Source organism: Oncorhynchus mykiss, chromosome 30 (assembly GCF_057628025.1).
Source record: "Oncorhynchus mykiss isolate SJ-2025 chromosome 30, ASM5762802v1, whole genome shotgun sequence".
NCBI classification, from domain to species: domain Eukaryota; kingdom Metazoa; phylum Chordata; class Actinopteri; order Salmoniformes; family Salmonidae; genus Oncorhynchus; species Oncorhynchus mykiss.
In genome coordinates, this window is record NC_143051.1 from 28,460,189 (window position 1) to 28,478,975 (window position 18,787).

An 18,787-nucleotide genomic window follows, 5' to 3' on the forward strand; every position below is an offset into this window, starting at 1 on the left:
CCTTGACATAGGGAAGACAGGGCCCTGGAAGCCTCCTCCCCAAAAACAGATCGATCAAAAACCCGTATCATCTCCTCCTTAAAGTCTTGATACTGGTTAGTACACTCAGCCCTTGCCTCCCAGATTGCCGTGCCCCACTCACGAGCCCGTCCAATAAGGAGAGATATGACGTAGGCGACACGAGCAGTGCTCCTGGAGTAAGTGTTGGGCTGGAGAGAAAACACAATATCACACTGGGTGAGGAACGAGCGGCATTCAGTGGGCTCCCCAGAGTAACACGGCGGGTTATTGATTCTGGGCTCCGGAGATTCGAAAGCCCTGGAAGTGGCCGGTGGATCGAGGCGGAGATGGTGAACCTGTTCTGTGAGGTTGGAGACTTGGGTGGCCAGGGTCTCAACGGCATGTCGAGCAGCAGACAATTCCTGCTTGTGTCTGCCTAGCATCGCTCCCTGGATCTCGACGGCTGAGTGGAGAGGATCCGAAGTCGCTGGGTCCATTCTTGGTCGGATTCTTCTGTTATGGTGAGTGAATGAGGACCCAAAAGCGAACTAACTTAAACAGAGCTTCTTTAATAACAAAACATAGGTAGGCTCAGATAGACCGGCAGATTCCGACAGGACAGGACAAGGTTACAGCAAACATGACGATAGTCTGGCTCAGGCATGAAACACAAACAAACAAACAAGAATCCGACAAGGACAGGAGCAGAAACAGAGAGAGATATAGGGACCTAATCAGAGGGAAAAAGGGAACAGGTGGGGAACGGGGTGAATGGGTAATTAGGAGGAGACAAGGCACAGCTGGGGAAAAAGAGGGGGAGAAAAGGTAACATAACAACGACCAGCAGAGGGAGACAGGGTGAAGGGAAAGGACAGAGACAAGACAACATGACATATATGGTTGAATCATCAGCATACATGGACACACATGCTTTGTTTAATGCCAGTGGCAGGTCATTGGTAAAAATAGAAAAGAGTAGAGGGCCTAGAGAGCTGCCCTGCTGTAGACCACGCTTTACATGTTTGACATTAGAGAAGCTTATATTAAAGAAAACCCTTTGAGTTCTATTAGATAGATTGCCATATTGTGGATTCAGAGCTCAGGTTGAAAAGCCATAACACATATGATTCTTCAACAACAGGTTATGGTCAATAATATTAAACACTGCACTGAAATCTAACAGTACAGCTCCCACAATCTTCTTATTATCAATTTCTTTCAACCAATCATCAGTCATGTGTGTCAGTGCAGTACATGTTGAGTGCCCTTCTCTATAAGCATGCTGAAAGTCTGTTGTTAATTTGTTCACAGAGAAATAGCATTGTATTTGGTCAAACACAATTTTTTCCAACAGTTTGCTAAGAGTTGGCAGCAAGCTTATAGGTCTACTGTTAGAACCAGTAAAGGCCGCTTTACCACTCTTGGGTAGTGGAATTACTTTGGCTTCCCTCCAGTCCTGAGGACAAAGACTTTCCTCTATGCTCAGATTAAAGATATGACAGATAGGAGTGGCTATAGAGTCAGCTACCATCCTCAGTAGCTTTCCATCTAAGTTGTCAATGCCAGGAAGTTTGTGATCGATTGATCGATAACAATAATTTTCCCACCTCTCCCACACTAACTTTACAAAATTCAAACTTGCAATGCTTTTCTTTCATTATTAGTTTTTTATGCATGAATATAATTGCTCACTGTTCGTTGCTGACATTTTCTGCCTAAGTATGCCCACTTTTCCAATGAAATAATAATTACAATAATTGCCAACATCAAATAGTTTCATAATGAATAAGCCATCTGATTCGACGAAAGATGGAGTTGAATTTGTCTTTCTGCCCATAATTTCATTTAAAAGTACTACAAAGTTTTTTTCCATCAATCTTTTTATCATTGATCTTGACTTCATGATACAGTTTCTTCTTCTTTTTGTTAAGTTTAGTCACATAATTTCCCAATTTTCAGCAAGTAAGCCAGTCAGATGTGCAGCCAGACTTATTAGCCACTCCTTTTGCCCCATCTCTTTCAACCATACAGTTTTTCAATTCCTAATCAATCCATGGAGCCTTAACAGTTCTAACAGTCAGTTTCTTAATTAACAGGTGCATGTTTATCAATAATTGGAAGAAGCAATTACATAAATTCATCAAGTGCAGTGTCTGGATGCTCCTCATTAATCACATCAGACCAACAAATATTTTTAACAGCATCCACAAGAGTCATAGAAAAATCTATTACTATTTAACATACTTCAGTCTGGTTATTACTATGGTTACCATCAGGAGAGAGATGAGATCTGACCTCGGTGATGTTGCAGTATGATTTTACTTTCTTCGACTGAACTCTTTTCCCCACTATATTATAATTCATTATTTTAAATGTGTCTCGCGCACACCCACACACACACACACGCATTGCCTATTTTCATATCAAGGCTTATCGGTGCTCATCTCCTGGACTATTCAAAGTGCCTGATTACGTAATTGCTACTAAAACAAGGACTGCTCTGGGTAGTTTCTAAGCTCAGTGGGACACAAGGACACTTGTCAGTGGATTAAGACAAAAGTCAATCAAGACAAAAAAACTCACATTTGTTTCGTGCATTACCCTATTTCATCAAAACTTGATTTCAGTGTAAAAGTATAAAAGCATTCATGCATTACGAGACAGAGAGCATGTTTGAACTCATGTACAGTTAAGTTTTGATTTGTATGTATTTCATACAATCTAGTTTCAAACGGGCAGTGTAATACTTTGTTTGGCACAAGAGCTGCTTTTTTTCCCCACAAATGGGGTCCAATTCATTGTATAATATTGTTAAAGTACAGATTCAAACCGATCACGGTACACTGTTGATGTGTAAAACTTGTGATGGCGTTCTTCTGAATTCAACTCCCAGTGTCTGGTGAAGAGCAGACTGAACCAGGTTTTCCTCTAGGGATTTTGCCTGTGCTTAGCTCCATTCCATACATTTTTTTATCCTGAAAAACTCCCAAGTCAGAAAAATGATTGCAAGCATTCCCATAACATGATGCAGCCACCAGAATGCTTGATATATGGAGAGTGGTACTCAGTAATGTTGCATTGGATTTGCCACAAAACAAACATAACACTTTGTATTCAGGACAAAAATTTAATTGATTTGCCAACTTTTTTGCAGTATTACTTTAGTGCCTTGTTGCAAACAGCAAGTATGTTTTGGAATATTTTAATTATGTACAGGCTACCTTGTTTTCACTCTGTCAATTAGGTTAGTATTGTGGAGTAACTACAATGTTGTTGTTCCATCCTCCGTTTTCTCCTATCACAGCCAATGCGAGACATTGGAAAACCTCCCTGGTCTATGTGGTTGAATCTGTGTTTGAAATTCACTGCTCGACTGAGGGACCTTACAGATAATTGCATGTGTGGTGTACAGAGATAAGGTAGTCACTCAAAAGTCATGTTACGCTCTATTATTGCACACAGAGTGAATCCATGCAACTTATTAAGACTCAGGGCTTTCTCCTATAGAGCTCCATTTTTATGGAACGGTCTGCCTACCCATGTCAGAGACGCAAACTCGGTCTCAACCTTTAAGTCTCTACTGAAGACTCATCTCTTCAGTGGGTCATATGATTGAGTGTAGTCTGGCCCAGGAGTGGGAGGTTGAACGGAAAGGCTCTGGAGCAACGAACCACCCTTGCTGTCTCTGCCTGGCCGGTTCCCCTCTTTCCACTGGGATTCTCTGCCTCTAACCCTATTACAGGGGCTGAGTCACTGGCTTTACTGGGGCTCTCTCATGCCGTCCCTGGAGGAGGTGCGTCACCTGAGTGGGTTGAGTCACTGATGTGGTCATCCTGTCTGGGTTGGCGCTCCCCCCCCCCCTTAAGTTGTGCCGTGGCGGAGGTCTTTGTGGGCTATACTCAGCCTTGTCTCAGGATGGTAAGTTGGTGGTTGAAGATATCCCTCTAGTGGTGTGGGGGCTGTGCTTTGGCAAAGTGGGTGGGGTTATATCCTTCCTGTTTGGCCCTGTCCGGGGGTGTCCTCGGAGTGGGCCACAGTGTCTCCTGACCCCTCCTGTCTCAGCCTCCAGTATTTATGCTGCAGTAGTTTATGTGTCGGGGGGCTAGGGTCAGTTTGTTATATCTGGAGTACTTCTCCTGTCCTATTCGGTGTCCTGTGTGAATCTAAGTGTGCGTTCTCTAATTCTCTCCTTCTCTCTTTCTCTCTCTCGGAGGACCTGAGCCCTAGGACCATGCCCCAGGACTACCTGACATGATGACTCCTTGCTGTCCCCAGTCCACCTGGCTGTGCTGCTGCTCCAGTTTCAACTGTTCTGCCTTATTATTATTCGACCATGCTGATCATTTATGAACATTTGAACATCTTGGCCATGTTCTGTTATAATCTCCACCCGGCACAGCCAGAAGAGGACTGGCCATCCCACATATGCTCTCTCTAATTCTCTCTTTCTTTCTCTCTCTCGGAGGACCTGAGCCCTAGGACCATGCCCCAGGACTACCTGACATGATGACTCCTTGCTGTCCCCAGTCCACCTGGCTGTGCTGCTGCTCCAGTTTCAACTGTTCTGCCTTATTATTATTCGACCATGCTGATCATTTATGAACATTTGAACATCTTGGCCATGTTCTGTTATAATCTCCACCCGGCACAGCCAGAAGAGGACTGGCCATCCCACATATGCTCTCTCTAATTCTCTCTTTCTTTCTCTCTCTCGGAGGACCTGAGCCCTAGGACCATGCCCCAGGACTACCTGACATGATGACTCCTTGCTGTCCCCAGTCCACCTGACTGTGCTGCTGCTCCAGTTTCAACTATTCTGCCTTATTATTATTCGACCATGCTGGTCATTTATGAACATTTGAACATCTTGACCATGTTTTGTTATAATCTCCACCCGGCACAGCCAGAAGAGGACTGGCCACCCCACATAGCCTGGTTCCTCTCTAGGTTTCTTCCTAGGTTTTGGCCTTTCTAGGGAGTTTTTCCTAGCCACCGTGCTTCTTCACCTGCATTGCTTGCTGTTTGGGGTTTTAGGCTGGGTTTCTGTACAGCACTTTGAGATATCAGCTGATGTACGAAGGGCTATATAAATAAATTTGATTTTGATTTGAATTTGATTTGATTTGACTTGTTAAGCACATTTGTACTCCAAAAAGTATTAAGGATTGCCATAACATAAAGGGTTAACTCAAGACATTTCAGCTTTTGATTTGTAATTCATTTGTAAAGAATTTGACAATGTGTAGGCCAGTGACAAACAATCTACATTTAATCAGTTGTAAATGCTCAACAAGTGCTTAACAAGTGTTGATACAAACGGGAAACTGTTGAGCATGTATAACCCAGCAGCGTTGCAGTTCTTGACACAAAGCGGTGCGCCTGACACCTTGTACTATACCTCATTCAAAGACACTTAAATCTTTTGTCTTGCCCATTCACCCTCTGGCTGGCACACATACACAGTCCATGTCTCAATTGTCTCAAGGCTTAAAAATCATTCTTTAACCTGTCCCCTCCCCTTCATCTAAACTGATTGAAGTGGATTTAACAAGAGACAGTTGAATTAATAAGGGATCATAGCTTTCACCTGTATTCACCTGGTCACTCTGTCATGTCATGACATTCACCTGGTCACTCTGTCATGGCTCTTCTTAATATTTTTTAAGGCAGAACTGAATGCTCTCCCACTGGGCACAGACCTCCGTCCAATGTTTAGTTTGTTGTTGGCGGACATCAATTCAATGTGAAATCAGCAAAACTTTAAACCATGTAATTGCGTTTTGGTTTAAAGTTGGGTAAGAATGAGACAGACTGTTGTCAAGTTGCAATAAGATGCATGGACGTGGTTCCCATGTCACATCTTTGTTTGTTTTTGACTTTTTCCCTGAGTATTGGGACTCTGGATTCAGATCGTGTAATATAATTTCAGAAGCTGTGTTTTTAACCAAACCCATTTAGCTGACAAGCAAAAACATTTCATCTACATAGAATAACAGGACATTTAAAGGTGAAGAATTTGTGAACCAATTTGTGAACCACTAATAAAATAGCCAGCATTAATTGTTGATGGGGGAAAATAACTTATTCGCTCCATCATTAATTACATGATTACATATTGCAGTCCCACTGTGAAACCCACTCACAAATACTGTTGAATTAGAAAAGGTTAATGTTCATAATTGCACATTACCACCACCAGCCTATCCCATGGGGTACTAGATAAATCGGAATACTTTGTTTTCTACAAATACAGTGTATCTCTAATTCAGAATATACAAATGTACCAGGGTCGTTCTTCCAATAAAATGCGTGCCTTTTGGGTCCATTTGATATCTTAAGTAGAAATTGTGAAGCAATATTGAATTTTAAAAGTCTGTTATAGTCAATGAATATTGACCACATGGACAAAGTAAAATATATTTATATATGTTTTCCTAATTTTAAGGTCAGCTCTTTCATGTGAACTGAACTCTCATTTTAACATAGTGAAACTACTCCTTATTTATTTGTATATTTGTTTAAAGAAACATTGAACATCTAATAGTCAAATCATAGCGTAAAAGCAGGTGATCTGGTTCTACTATTTTTGGCCATTTTCTAGTGTTTTGTGGTGGAAAACTGTGTGAGTCAAGCATGACTCATCAACCCTGTTACCCATAGATAGACAGCATAGATAGACAACATGAAACTGTTAAAACATTTCTAGACTTTTTAAATCTTGCTTAAACTGCCCCACCCTGTGGAATACAACAAGCTTCTATTTCCCCTGTCAGGGCATTCATGGCTGATTTAAGATTCAATTATTCATATTGTTACTTTATTTGGTACTTAAAGCTGCAATATGTAACTTTTGAAGTTACAAAATTCAAGTTATACATCTGTCATTCTCATAGAAAGCAAGTCTAAGTAGCGGTAGACCTGTTCTATTTGCGCTATTTCTATGCTTCCGGTTTTGAAGTTTTGTTTTTGTCTTTTACTCTCGATTTTGCATACCAGCTTCAAACAGCTGAAAATACAATATTTTTGTTAATGGAAAATATATTTCACAGCGGTTTACATTGCATTCGGAAAGTATTCAGACCCCTTGACTTTTTCTACATTTTCTTACATTACAGCCCTATTCTAAAATATATATTTTTAATATTTCAATGTACACACAATACCCCATGATGACAAAGTGAAAACAGGTTTTCAGAAATGTTTGCAAATTTATTCAAAGTAAAAAACAGTAATAACTTATTTACATAACTATTCAGACCCTTTGCTATGAGACTCGAAATTGAAATCAGGTGCATCCTGTTGTCACGCCCTGACCTGAGTATTCTTTGTTTTCTTTACATATTCTGGTTAGGTCAGGGTGTGACGAGGGTGGTATGTGTGTTTTTGTCTCATCTAGGGTTTTTTACTGTCTAGGGGTTTTGTAGATTTATGGGTTGTTTTCCATCTAGGTGTTTATGTAGGTCTATGGTTGCCTAGATTGGTTCTCCATTAGAGGCAGGTGTTTATCGTTGTCTCTGATTGGGAACCATATTTAGGCAGCCAACTTCTTGGGTATTTCATGGGTTATTGTCTATGTGATGTTGCATGTTTGCACTCAGTTTTGATAGCGGTCACGTTCGTCTTGTTATTTTGTTTGTTTGTTTGTTTGTTTAGTGTACTTCGTGTTTTTTTGTCTTTCATTAAAAAGATGTATTCACATCACGCTGCGCTTTGGTCTCCTCCATACGACAATCGTGACACCTGTTTCCACTGATCATCCTTTTTACAACTTGATTGGAATCCACCTGTAGTAAATTTAATTGATTAGACATCATTTGGAAAGGCACATACCTGTCTATATACACAGTTGACAGTGCATGTCAGAGAAAAAACCAAGCCACGAGATTGAAGGAATTATCTGTAGAGCTCAGAGAAAGGATTGTGTCAAGGCACAGATCTGGGGAAGGGTATCAACATATTTCTGCCTGATTGAAGGTGCCCAAGAACACAGTGGCCTTCATCATTCTTAAATGGAAGATGTTTGGAACCACCAAGATTCTTAATAGAGCTGGCCTCCCGCCCAAACTGAGCAGTCAGGGGAAAGGGGCCTTTGTCAGAGAGGTGACCAAGAACCCAATGGTCACTCTGATAGCGCTCTTCAGCTTCTCTGTGGAGATTGGAGAATCTTCCAGAAGGACAACCATCTCTGCAGCACTCAACCAATTAGGCCTTTAAGGTAGAGTGACCAGACGGAAGCCACTCCTCAGTAAAAGGCACATGACAGGCCGCTTGGAGTTTGTGAAAAGGCACCTAAAGACTCTCAGACCATGTGAAACAAGTTTCTCTGGTCTGATGAAACCAATATTGAACTCTTTTGCCTGAATGCCAAGTGTCACTTCTGGAAGAAACCTGGCAACATCCATACAGTGAAGCATGGTGGTGGCAGCATCATGCTGTGAGGAGATTTTTCAGTGACAGGGACTGGGAGACTAGTTAGGAACGAGGGAAATATGAACGAAGCAAAGTACAGAGAGATCCTTAATGAAAACCTGCTCCAGAGCACTGGGCCGAAGGTTCACCTTCCTACAGGACAACGACCCTAAGCACACAGCCAAGACAACGCATGAGTGGCTTCAGGAAAATTCTCTGAAGGTCCTTGAGTGGCCCAGCCAGAGCCCGGACTTGAACCCGATCGAACATCTCTGGAGAGAAAATAGCTGTGCAGTGAAGCTTCCCATCTAAGTAGACAGAGCTTGAGAGGATATGCAGATATTAATGGGAGAAACTCCCCATATACAGGAGTGCCAAGCTTGTAGAGTCTTACCCAAGAAGACTTGAGGCTATAATCTCTGCCAAAGGCTCTTCAACCAAATACATAAGCAAACATTTCTAAAAATTGTTGAGGGGGAAAACACATTTAATACATTTTTGAATAAGGCTGTAATGTGGAAAAAGTGAAGGGATCTGAATACTTCCCGAAAGCACTGTATATACTGTAAACGTTTTCAACTGATACCGGGGGACATTCAGACATGTACGTGTTCATGAGAGCCTCACCTTTCCACAGAGGGATATTAGTTTGTAGCCCAAACTGTTCAGACGCTACAGAAGTAGCAGACAGAATTACGCAGACAGAAGTAAGCAGATTGGCTGTAAGACTCTTGTGGGGGTCGTGCAGCAAAACGGGGAACACCGTGATCATGAAAAGTCTCATCAGAGGAGTAATAGTTTGTTCGGACGCTACAGATGGTTTTTCTGAGAAGACCGAGTATTGGGATGTCTCATGATCTGAACAACACCACTCTAGCTCTGTCACATTTCACAGCAGATGCGGAAGTGCAACATCGGTGGATGCGGGGGATTGAGTTGTATCCAATACAAAAAAACAAACAGATATCTCTAGCTTAGGCCTGATCACCGACAACGATGAGACACTCTATAGGGAGGAGGTCAGAGACCTGGCCGTGTGGTGCCAGGACAACAACCTCTCCCTCAACGTGATCAAGACAAAGGAGATGACTGTGGACTACAGGAAAAGGAGGACCGAGCACTCCCCCATTCTCATCGACGGTGCTGTAGTGTATCAGGTTGAGAGCTTGAAGTTCCTTGGTGTCCACCACCAACAAACTAACATGGTCCAAGCACACCATGACAGTCGTGAAGAGGGCACGACAAAGCCTATTCCCCTTCAGGAGACTGAAAATATTTGGCATGGATCCTCAGATCCTCAAAAGGATCTACAGCTGCACCATCGAGAGCATCCTGACTGGTTGCATCACAGCCTGGTATGGCAACTGCTCGACTTCTGTCCGAAAGGCACTACAGAGGGTAGTGCGTACAGCCAAGCTTCCTGCCACCCAGGACCTCTATACCAGGTGGTGTCAGAGGACTCCAGCCACCCTAATCATAGACTGTTCTCTCTGCTACCGCACAACATGTGGTGCCAGAGTGCCAAGTCTAGGCCCAAAAGGATTCTTAACAGCTTCTACCCCCAAGCTGTTTAATTCTTTGTTACTTTTATTTTCTATTTTTTACTTAACACTTACTTTTCTTAAATCTGAATTGTAAGTTATGGGCTTGTAAGTAAGGATTTCACTGTAAGGTGTTGTATTCGGCGCATTTGACAAATACAATTTGATTTGATTGGATTTGAACTGACACATTTTATATGGATTCTTTTGTTATGCTAATTAGATCAGCAGTATGATCTCTATCATTGAATCTCTTGATCCTCTCCCTGAGAATACCTTGTTAGTTACTTTTGATGTTGAGTCGTTATACACAAATATTCCACACGAGGGCGGTATTGAAGCTATGGAACATTTTCTTCTGCAACGTGACCCTAATGAACTACCTTCCAGTGCCTGCATTATAACATTGGCTGAAATAGTACTCACACATAACTATTTCATGTTTCTAAATGCTTTCTTTATTCAGACGAAGGGTAGTGCTATGGGATCCCCCATGGCTCCTAACTATGCTAATTTGTATGTGGGTTACATAGAGAAACAGTCTATTTTCAATCCTCTCAAAAATGTTTTCTTGCCTAACGTCATTATTTGGAAACGGTATATTGATGATATTTTTGTTCTATGGAGGGGTTATGCAAAACATCTACAGACATTCCATGCTTTTCTTAACTCCTGTTCTGATCATTTGAGATTTACTATGCAATTAGATACACGTCAAATCAGTTTTCTTGATCTTCTGATCTTGTGTGAAGATAATGTTCTATACACGGTTCTTTACAGGAAGCCTACTGATCGTAACAGTTTGTTGAGGGCTGATAGTTGTCACCCACTTCCCTTGAAAAATAGTTTGCCCTACAGCCAATTCTGTCGAATCAAAAGAATTTGCAAAAAACAATCAGATTTTGACAGAAATATTGAGAAAATTCAAAACAAAACGAGACATGACCTTTTTCAAGGTCAGTCTCGTAAAAATACTATTTCTTGTGTTCTAACTACCCGCTATTTAAAGTGTTCTGAACAAATTAAGGGAATTGTTCACAAACATTGGCACAATCTAAAATCTGATGATAGTCTCGGTAATGTGTTTTCAGACCTTCCCTTGGTCGTATTCTCGCTGGGCAGAAATCTCAGAGACCAATTGGTACACTCTGATTTACCACCCCAAGATATTCCTCAACAACGTCTATTTGCGCCCCTACTAGATGGAAATTACAAATGTAATGGCTGTGCTCAATGTAATGGCACTTATAAATGTAGATCCTTCAAACACCCACAAACAGGGAAATCGATCCCAATCAAAGGTGTTATTACGTGCTCCACTAAGGCAGTTATTTATCTTATAACTTGTCCTTGTGGTAAAAATTATGTGGGTAAAACAAAGTGCGAATTAAAAGTACGTATCTCAGAGCATCGTAGCACCATTAGGTGTAAAAACTTTACTTACCCAGTTGCGGCCCACTTCTTGGAGGCAGGCCACTCGATTTCGTCTCTGCATTATATTGGCATCGAGCATGTCACCCTCCCAGGAGAGGGGGTGACCTTGATAATTTATTGTTAAAACGAGAGGCTGCCTGGATCTTTAACTTAAAGACCCTTGCTCCCTTAGGTCTCAACGTAGACTTTGATCTGAAGCCATTCTTGTGATTATTGTGACTTTGCCATTGTAATTGTTTGTAAGCTTGTGTAGTCGAAAATGAATTTATGATCGTATGCTATCCATTTGTTGTTTGTATGCTGTTCTTTGTATGCCATTTTAATATTTGATAATTAACCAATGATATTAGGCCACTCTTGGCCATGATTACAGACACCTGTGTCTTTTGACACTATATAAACGAGTCATCCCGCAGTGTTTGTGATTATACCCTGATGAAGACAGCTTGGCTGTCGAAACGTTGGTAATTACATTTTTGCATCTGAGCTCCTAGAGTGTGCGGCTCTCTTTTATTTTCAAGTTTTCTACTCCGCTAGCCAGCACCTCGCCTAAATAGTTGTGCGTTTCTTTTTCTTCTAGATTATGCTAATTAGATTTATCAAAAGGCACCGAATTGGTGGAATGACCCACCAACTAATGTACAGGCTACAGAGTATTAACAATTGCATCAACAAAGCCAATAGATTTATTCTTAGAGGCACAATTATAGGCATTTAATTCCGAAATTCATTAAATTATTGTTTTCCATACGCATTTCTTCATCTCTGTTTTAGATTACGGCATACAGGTAACATGCTAACACTGACCATTGGAAAGGAGATTTTCTTTAAACCAGCAGTCAGGGAACGCTTAGCTTGTTTCATGGTGCAGTTTGATTACAAATCTATTTAAATAATTAAACTATTCTATGCTTCCAGCACAATAGTATAAAGAAACATTTTATAATATTTTGAACCTGACAAATACCAATACGGTCAAATTGTTGTTTGACATACTGTAGTGCATCATGTCAATGCATCACTTCAACGACAAAAGACTACAAACTGCAAGTGGGCACTTTATTTAAGGTATAAACATGAATGTGAGCTACTGATGGTTTATGATATATCATTTGATTTGATTGACACATAAAAAGGCACAGAGAAGGAATGCAAAGCCGAATGGTAAAATGACTCCTAACAAATACAATGGATAGGGAACTGCAAGCATGCATGTACTTAACGAGAGCTTGCAGATACCCAGAATTTTTTTAAATTGGTGCTATATAACTGCAATGTATTTATATACTTTTCACTTTGTAATCAAGTACAAATCTTTTCGGGATATATGTTCTACATACCTATCTCAGGGTGTTGATGTCTCCCCTCCACCGGCACACTGACTGTCCTTCGGAGCAGCTTGGTGCGCTCACTGCGCTGAGACCCTGAGCGACGCTCACGCATTAGTAAAGGGTGAACCTATGGTCGGAACAGAGGGTCAGAGAGGTCAAAGTAAATTGTTCAGATTGTACCTTGGTCACTCCACGCCCGTTCATCCCTCCTACTAGCACCTTCCCTACATACTGTAGAAATCACTGGTGTTGGGCACTAAAGTCTCACTTCTTTAGCTGTTGTCCTGCAATAAAAAAGTGATTGTACAGGATCTTAAATAATTTAATTTATGTTAAATGGATAATTTCATTTACGCTAAATGATCATATCAAACCAGAGCATATACTGTATAAGAAAAAGTTAGTTGTGTAACACTGCTACATGTTTTTATTATTTTATTTATGTCCATTTCATGGTGTAAAATGTTCAGTTACCTTCATATGACTTAATATATATACAGCATTTAACATAATAAAGCTCAAAGCTGAAAACCTCCCCTTCTGAAATCTAAACCTTTGAGAGTTGACTGTCTCAAGGACCAAGGGCATTTTCCACCCACACTTAAAGTAAAGGCTAGGACAACACATTCCCAATGTGGTTTCCAGAGGTGAAAGGTCAAGTTCCTTTTGAACACGCAAAGCCTTACCCAGAAGCACTTTGTCTCTGTGTGACACAAATAGTTAACAAAGTGAATAGAAGGTTGGGGTTAAAGCTACATTCAGGGATTTAATAAAACAAACTGCCATGTGTATCGGTATACAGCCTTTAGGATGGGGAGAGGGAAATGTAACCCTTCTCAAATTCATAGACAGCACAAACTCTTGACAGTCTGTGACATCCACATGATCGTTTAACACATTTAGAAAATGTACATTGTTCATGTTTTTGCTGCTTTTAAACAATAGAACCGTATGTCATTGTATACCTTATGTGGGTTATTATATGGAAAGAAGGTTGTGCTAAGCTCATGATGCATTTATAAGTAATATTCTTTAGGAATCAATCTGTAAATAAATATCCATTCATTTAAATGACCATTGAACAGATTTCCAAAATCCAGACCACAGCTTTAAAGTAATTCATTGTATTACTAACCATCAGTCTTGTGTCAATTTCATCATGAAATCGTGACAGCGGAGGCAACTCAAGTCTCTTTAGCAACTATGTACACTTCAGAGATACAAATATCCCTTTAATATCAGTACTACTGACCTTGTATCTGAAAATATGAATTTATCATATACTGTAATTTACTGCGACCTTCAAAACCATGCAGCACATACTGTATTAAATGTCATATTTCATTTGTGAGCCGTTCTTATGTCCCCTATCCTCTCTATAAACACTAGTAGCTTTGTTGATCCTGTAACTTTGAAACTGTGACATTTTCCCAGATATTGCATTGAGTTCATATATTACATCTGACATATTGCAGGGAGATCATTTTACTATACATAGTTGTTTGACATCATGAAATACCACAGAGAGAAAAGTAGATGGTTCAGCACAACCTCAATGAACTTGAAGAGCTATTGTACATTATGTTTAGTGGGTTCTGCTGTTAGCTGGGGCAAAGAGACCTTGGCTAAGGGACAGTGAAAGGACAAGCGAGTGGTCTGAAATACCTTCTCTCACAGGAATTTCCCCAGACAGGTGACGTGAGCCACCAGTGACATTGACATTGGAATACTGTGTCATAGTAACTAGCAGAAAACAACACAAAAAAAAAGTGTAGCAATGGTAACGTTAGCAATGACACATTTTCATCCCAATTGACTTATAAGATCTATTAAGTTGAATCTAAGTTAAATAGCTTTTTTCCTTTATTCACTGGTATAGTATTGCACAGATATTTCAAATGCACTACCCCAGTACGTGCAGCGACTAAAACATATTGGGGATGTTTTGTATGACTATAATTAATAATGAACTATAATCAATGTTTGTGCTATGTACTCAGATCAATAGATTCATGTCATCCCCCACCCCATCCACACTAAAGGAAGAGGGATTCCTCTCATTTTCATAGTAAACCCTAACCCTAAAACAATGATTACAATCATATAAGTTTAAATTTACAACAACAAAAAAGTGTCTCCTGGACACTCTTTGGAGGACTGGGGGGGGTCTTTGCAAGACTACTGTACTTTAAACAGTACAATACCTCATTGTATTGTTGAATAATGTCTCCCTCCAGTGGCTAGTTTTGGGACATCAGCTCTCACATGTGGACAGCCCCGTGTTGTATTATTAAGCTGCGTCTGCCCAGAGCGGAAATGTATTTATTTTTTCAATTAGTAACTTTTTTGATTAATTACTTCAATCCACAAATTTGTCCACTTCCACTGTCCTAATCGGAACTAATAAAACACTGATATATTGCATTGCATCATCAATGCTTTAGCTTGTACTAATTTCATCAGTCTGTATATGTATGAGATGTAAAATAGGAGTATTCAAATGGGGGGAAAGATAATACAAAAACAAATTTAAAAAATGGTATAATACAATAACATGCTTGCTGTTCTTTACAACAACAATTCCTTAAATATGTTCATATCCACTTGATGAGACACCGCTTATTAACTAAATAATTCAATAACCCCCACTTGGACCTAATGGAAACGTATAGAATTTAATAGAAATATAATTGAATAATTAAACAGAGCTAGGGATCTGATGTGGATCTCTATGGCTGTGTTTACCCAGGCAGCCCAATTCTGATATTTGTTTCACTAATTGGTATTTTGGTCAATCAGATCAGCTCTAAATGAGCTCTGATGTGAAAAGATTTGATACCTTGTTTCTCACCCCTGTCCCTCAATCCTAGACTGAAAAAGACCTAGGTATTCTGGTGTATGGACTCTCTCTAGTAGCGTTATCTTTTAAACACATCACCTTTAATAGGTAACAGAATAAAGTAGGACCTAGTCTGGATACTCAAATGATCTATATAAAACAAACTGTACCTTTATTGGTTAGGGACAACACTCCGATCCAAACAGGGGTTAGGTGCACCATACCCATATAGGTAAATACTTCAGAGCTCAATGTGGACTTTCTAGTCTAGTCAATCAAATAGATTCACTGACCAATTAAGAGCTTGGGAGAAATGAAAATCAGCAGGACTGTGGTTGTGTTCCATGTCCTGCATGTGCTTGTCTCTTGTGAACAAGATGGAGGTATTCATCCTACCTCCTCCTGGTCAAACATGTAGCGCTGACTCCCAGTTCTCATCGAGCGACATGGGTTCCAACCCGGGGGATCATAAGCCAGGCCATTGGAAGGGGTCTGGGGCCGCGAGGACAAGGGGGAGGTACAAATTCCATCTAAGAATGAGATAAGAGGAATTTGTTAATTGAAACATTTTAACAAAAACTGGGATCAATAGCACAATTAACAGTGGTAGAGTGGCAGTGGCAGAAAAACAAAACAATTATTTTCTCCAGGAGGTAGCAGCAGAGTTTGCCGTAAATAGAGTTGGCAATCAGGGTTACGGATTGTCCTAAAAATAAAATAGACCTATCCTCAATTCAGAAACTTCCATGAGATAGAAAGACAGTGGTGTCTTTTGACAAAGAAAGAGAGAGACCTCTATGCTATATCTATGTGCTGCCTCACGATAGAGAAACTGGCTCCTGAACCAATGGGCTTTTCTGGATTGGACAAGGCTCACCAAAAGTATTTAATTGATTATAAACTGGGTGGTTCAAGCCCTGAATGCTGATTGGTTGAAGGCTGTGGTATACAGTGCATTCAGAAAGAATTCAGACCCCTTCCCTTTTTCCACATTTTGTTACATTACAGCCTAATTCTTAATTGATTAAATACTTTTACTCATCAATCTACACACAATACCACATAATAACAAAGCAAAACCTTATTTTTCTTTTTTTTCCAGTAAAATGTAATATATATATATATATATCTTATTTACATAAGTATTCAGACCCTTTGCTAAAAGACTCGAAATTGAGCTCTGGTGCATCCTGTTTTCATTTATCATCCCTGAGATGTTGCTACAACTTGATTTGAGTCCACCTGTGGTAAATTACATTGATTGGACATGATTTGGAAAGGCACACACCTGTCTATATAAGATCCCACAGTTCACAATGCATGTCAGAGCAAAAACCAAGTCATGAGGTCGAAGGAATTGCCCGTAGAGCTCCGAGGCAGGATTGTGTTGAGGGACAGATCTGGGCAAGGGTACCAAAACATTTATGCAGCATTGAAGGTCCCCAAGAACACAATGGCCTCCATCATTCTTAGGTGGAAGAAGTTTGCAACCACCAAGACTCTTCCTAGAGCTGGCCGCTCAGTCAAACTGAGCAATCGGCGGAGAAGGTCCTTGGTCAGGGAGGTGACCAAGAACCCGATGGTCACTCTGACAGAGATCCAGAGTTCCTCTGTGTACAGCAGATGTGAGAACTTTCCAGAAGGACAACCATCTCTGCAGCACTCCACCAATCAGGCCTTTATGGCAGAGTGGCCAGACGGAAGCCACTCCTTAGTAAAAGGCACATGACAGCCCACTTGGAGTTTGTGAAAAGGCACCCAAAAGACCATGAGAAACAAGATTATCTGGTATGATGAAACCAAGAATGAACTTTTTGGCCTGAATGCCAAGCCTCACGTCTGGAGGAGACCTGGCACCATCCCTATGGTGAAGCGTGGTGTTGGCAGCATCATGCCGTGGGGATGTTTTTCAGCGGCAGGGATTGGGAGACAAGTCAGGATCGAGGGATGGATGTAAGTAAAGTAAAGTAAAGTAAAGTAAAGTACTGAGAGATCCTTGATGAAAACCTGCTCCAGAACGCTCAGGACCTCAGACTGGGTCAAAGGTTCACCTTCCAACAGGACAATGACCCTACAGTGGTTATTCCTGTAAAAGTTGCGTCATACAGCAGCACACTGCCGCAGAATTCGAAGGCACGTTATTTTAGTGTCAGCCAATTGTTGTCATTAATGCTAGCTGGTGCTAGTTTGACCGCCAGAGGGCATCTTTGAGAAGCATTTGACAGTCTTTAATATTGGCTGTACTAGACAATTTAAAACCTTTTTTTGTAAGAACATAGTATATGGGAATGATTTTAAGAAATTTAGATTAATTAATTTGATTAATATTATAGTGTTTCTATTACAAGAAAAACTAAACCCTCAGGGTTTCCGTTAGGAAAATATGACGCTGTACAACATGACCGGTCGGGAGTAGGCTACAGTACTAAGAGCAAAATAATCCAAACCTTCCCACACCCTAATTGTAGTTTAACCAATACCCAAACGGAGATTCAGTGAAAATAAAAATCTAATTGATTTATCAAGACCAGTCCACATGCTTGTCTAAGAGCAGCCCGAAACGGTGTTGAAATAGTTGACCACATGTGGGTAGGCTATTGCTTCAATCTTCAATATGCTTTAAATGCCACAATGTCACAAATAATTTAACACACACAATTCTTAAAACTCTGAGAAGGGTTATAGGAGGTGATCCATGATATTCCATGCGTATAACTTTTGTATGATGCCTTTAGTGAGAGGTCTCGTGCTTTAATATTTAATCATTTCTGCCCTCTGAATTCATATTCATTATATAAATAGGCCCATGTGCACCTCGATATTGGGGGTGCGCCATGCGGCGTGCCTAACGGGGAAAGAGGGTGCACCATGCGGCCGTGCCTAATGGGGAAAAGGGGCGCACCCCAGGCGACATGGAGATGCGGGGATCCGAGCTTGGGTGAGAGCTGAAGTCACCTTCCCGACCCTCCCTTCCCAGAACCTTGCGCCAAGGGAAGGGAGAAGCGGAGGGAGTGGGCCCCCTACCCTACCCAGTTCTCAGAGAGTTTACTGTTTACCCATGCTTCATTGGTTTGTTTCGATTGATGGCCCTCTGATCTGCACTTGTTAGATGGCCCTCCTACCTACAACCATTTTCTACGGTTATATATGTGTTCCCTTTCTTGTAGTGTATCTGGTTGCCCATTTTAATATTTTCCTGGGCTTAGAGATCAAGTCAATCCTTCATCAGATGA

The 18,787-nt window shown here is 40.8% G+C and overlaps 1 protein-coding gene across 3 annotated transcripts in view; it reads right to left on the minus strand.

Moving 5' to 3' along the window:
• The window catches only part of LOC110488218 (ras/Rap GTPase-activating protein SynGAP), a 115,491-nt gene that overhangs the window by 67,314 nt on the left and 29,390 nt on the right, over positions 1 to 18,787 (minus strand). For 2 of the 3 annotated variants that reach the window (XM_090227950.1, XM_090227947.1), the window contains exon 1: positions 12,725 to 12,919. In XM_090227950.1, coding sequence (XP_090084076.1) covers positions 12,725 to 12,827 — 103 coding nt within the window. In that variant the 5' untranslated portion in view covers positions 12,828 to 12,919. Of the gene's footprint in view, positions 1 to 12,724; positions 12,920 to 15,950; positions 16,085 to 18,787 lie in introns of those variants that run through there. The other variant, XM_021560338.3, reaches the window with a different exon arrangement.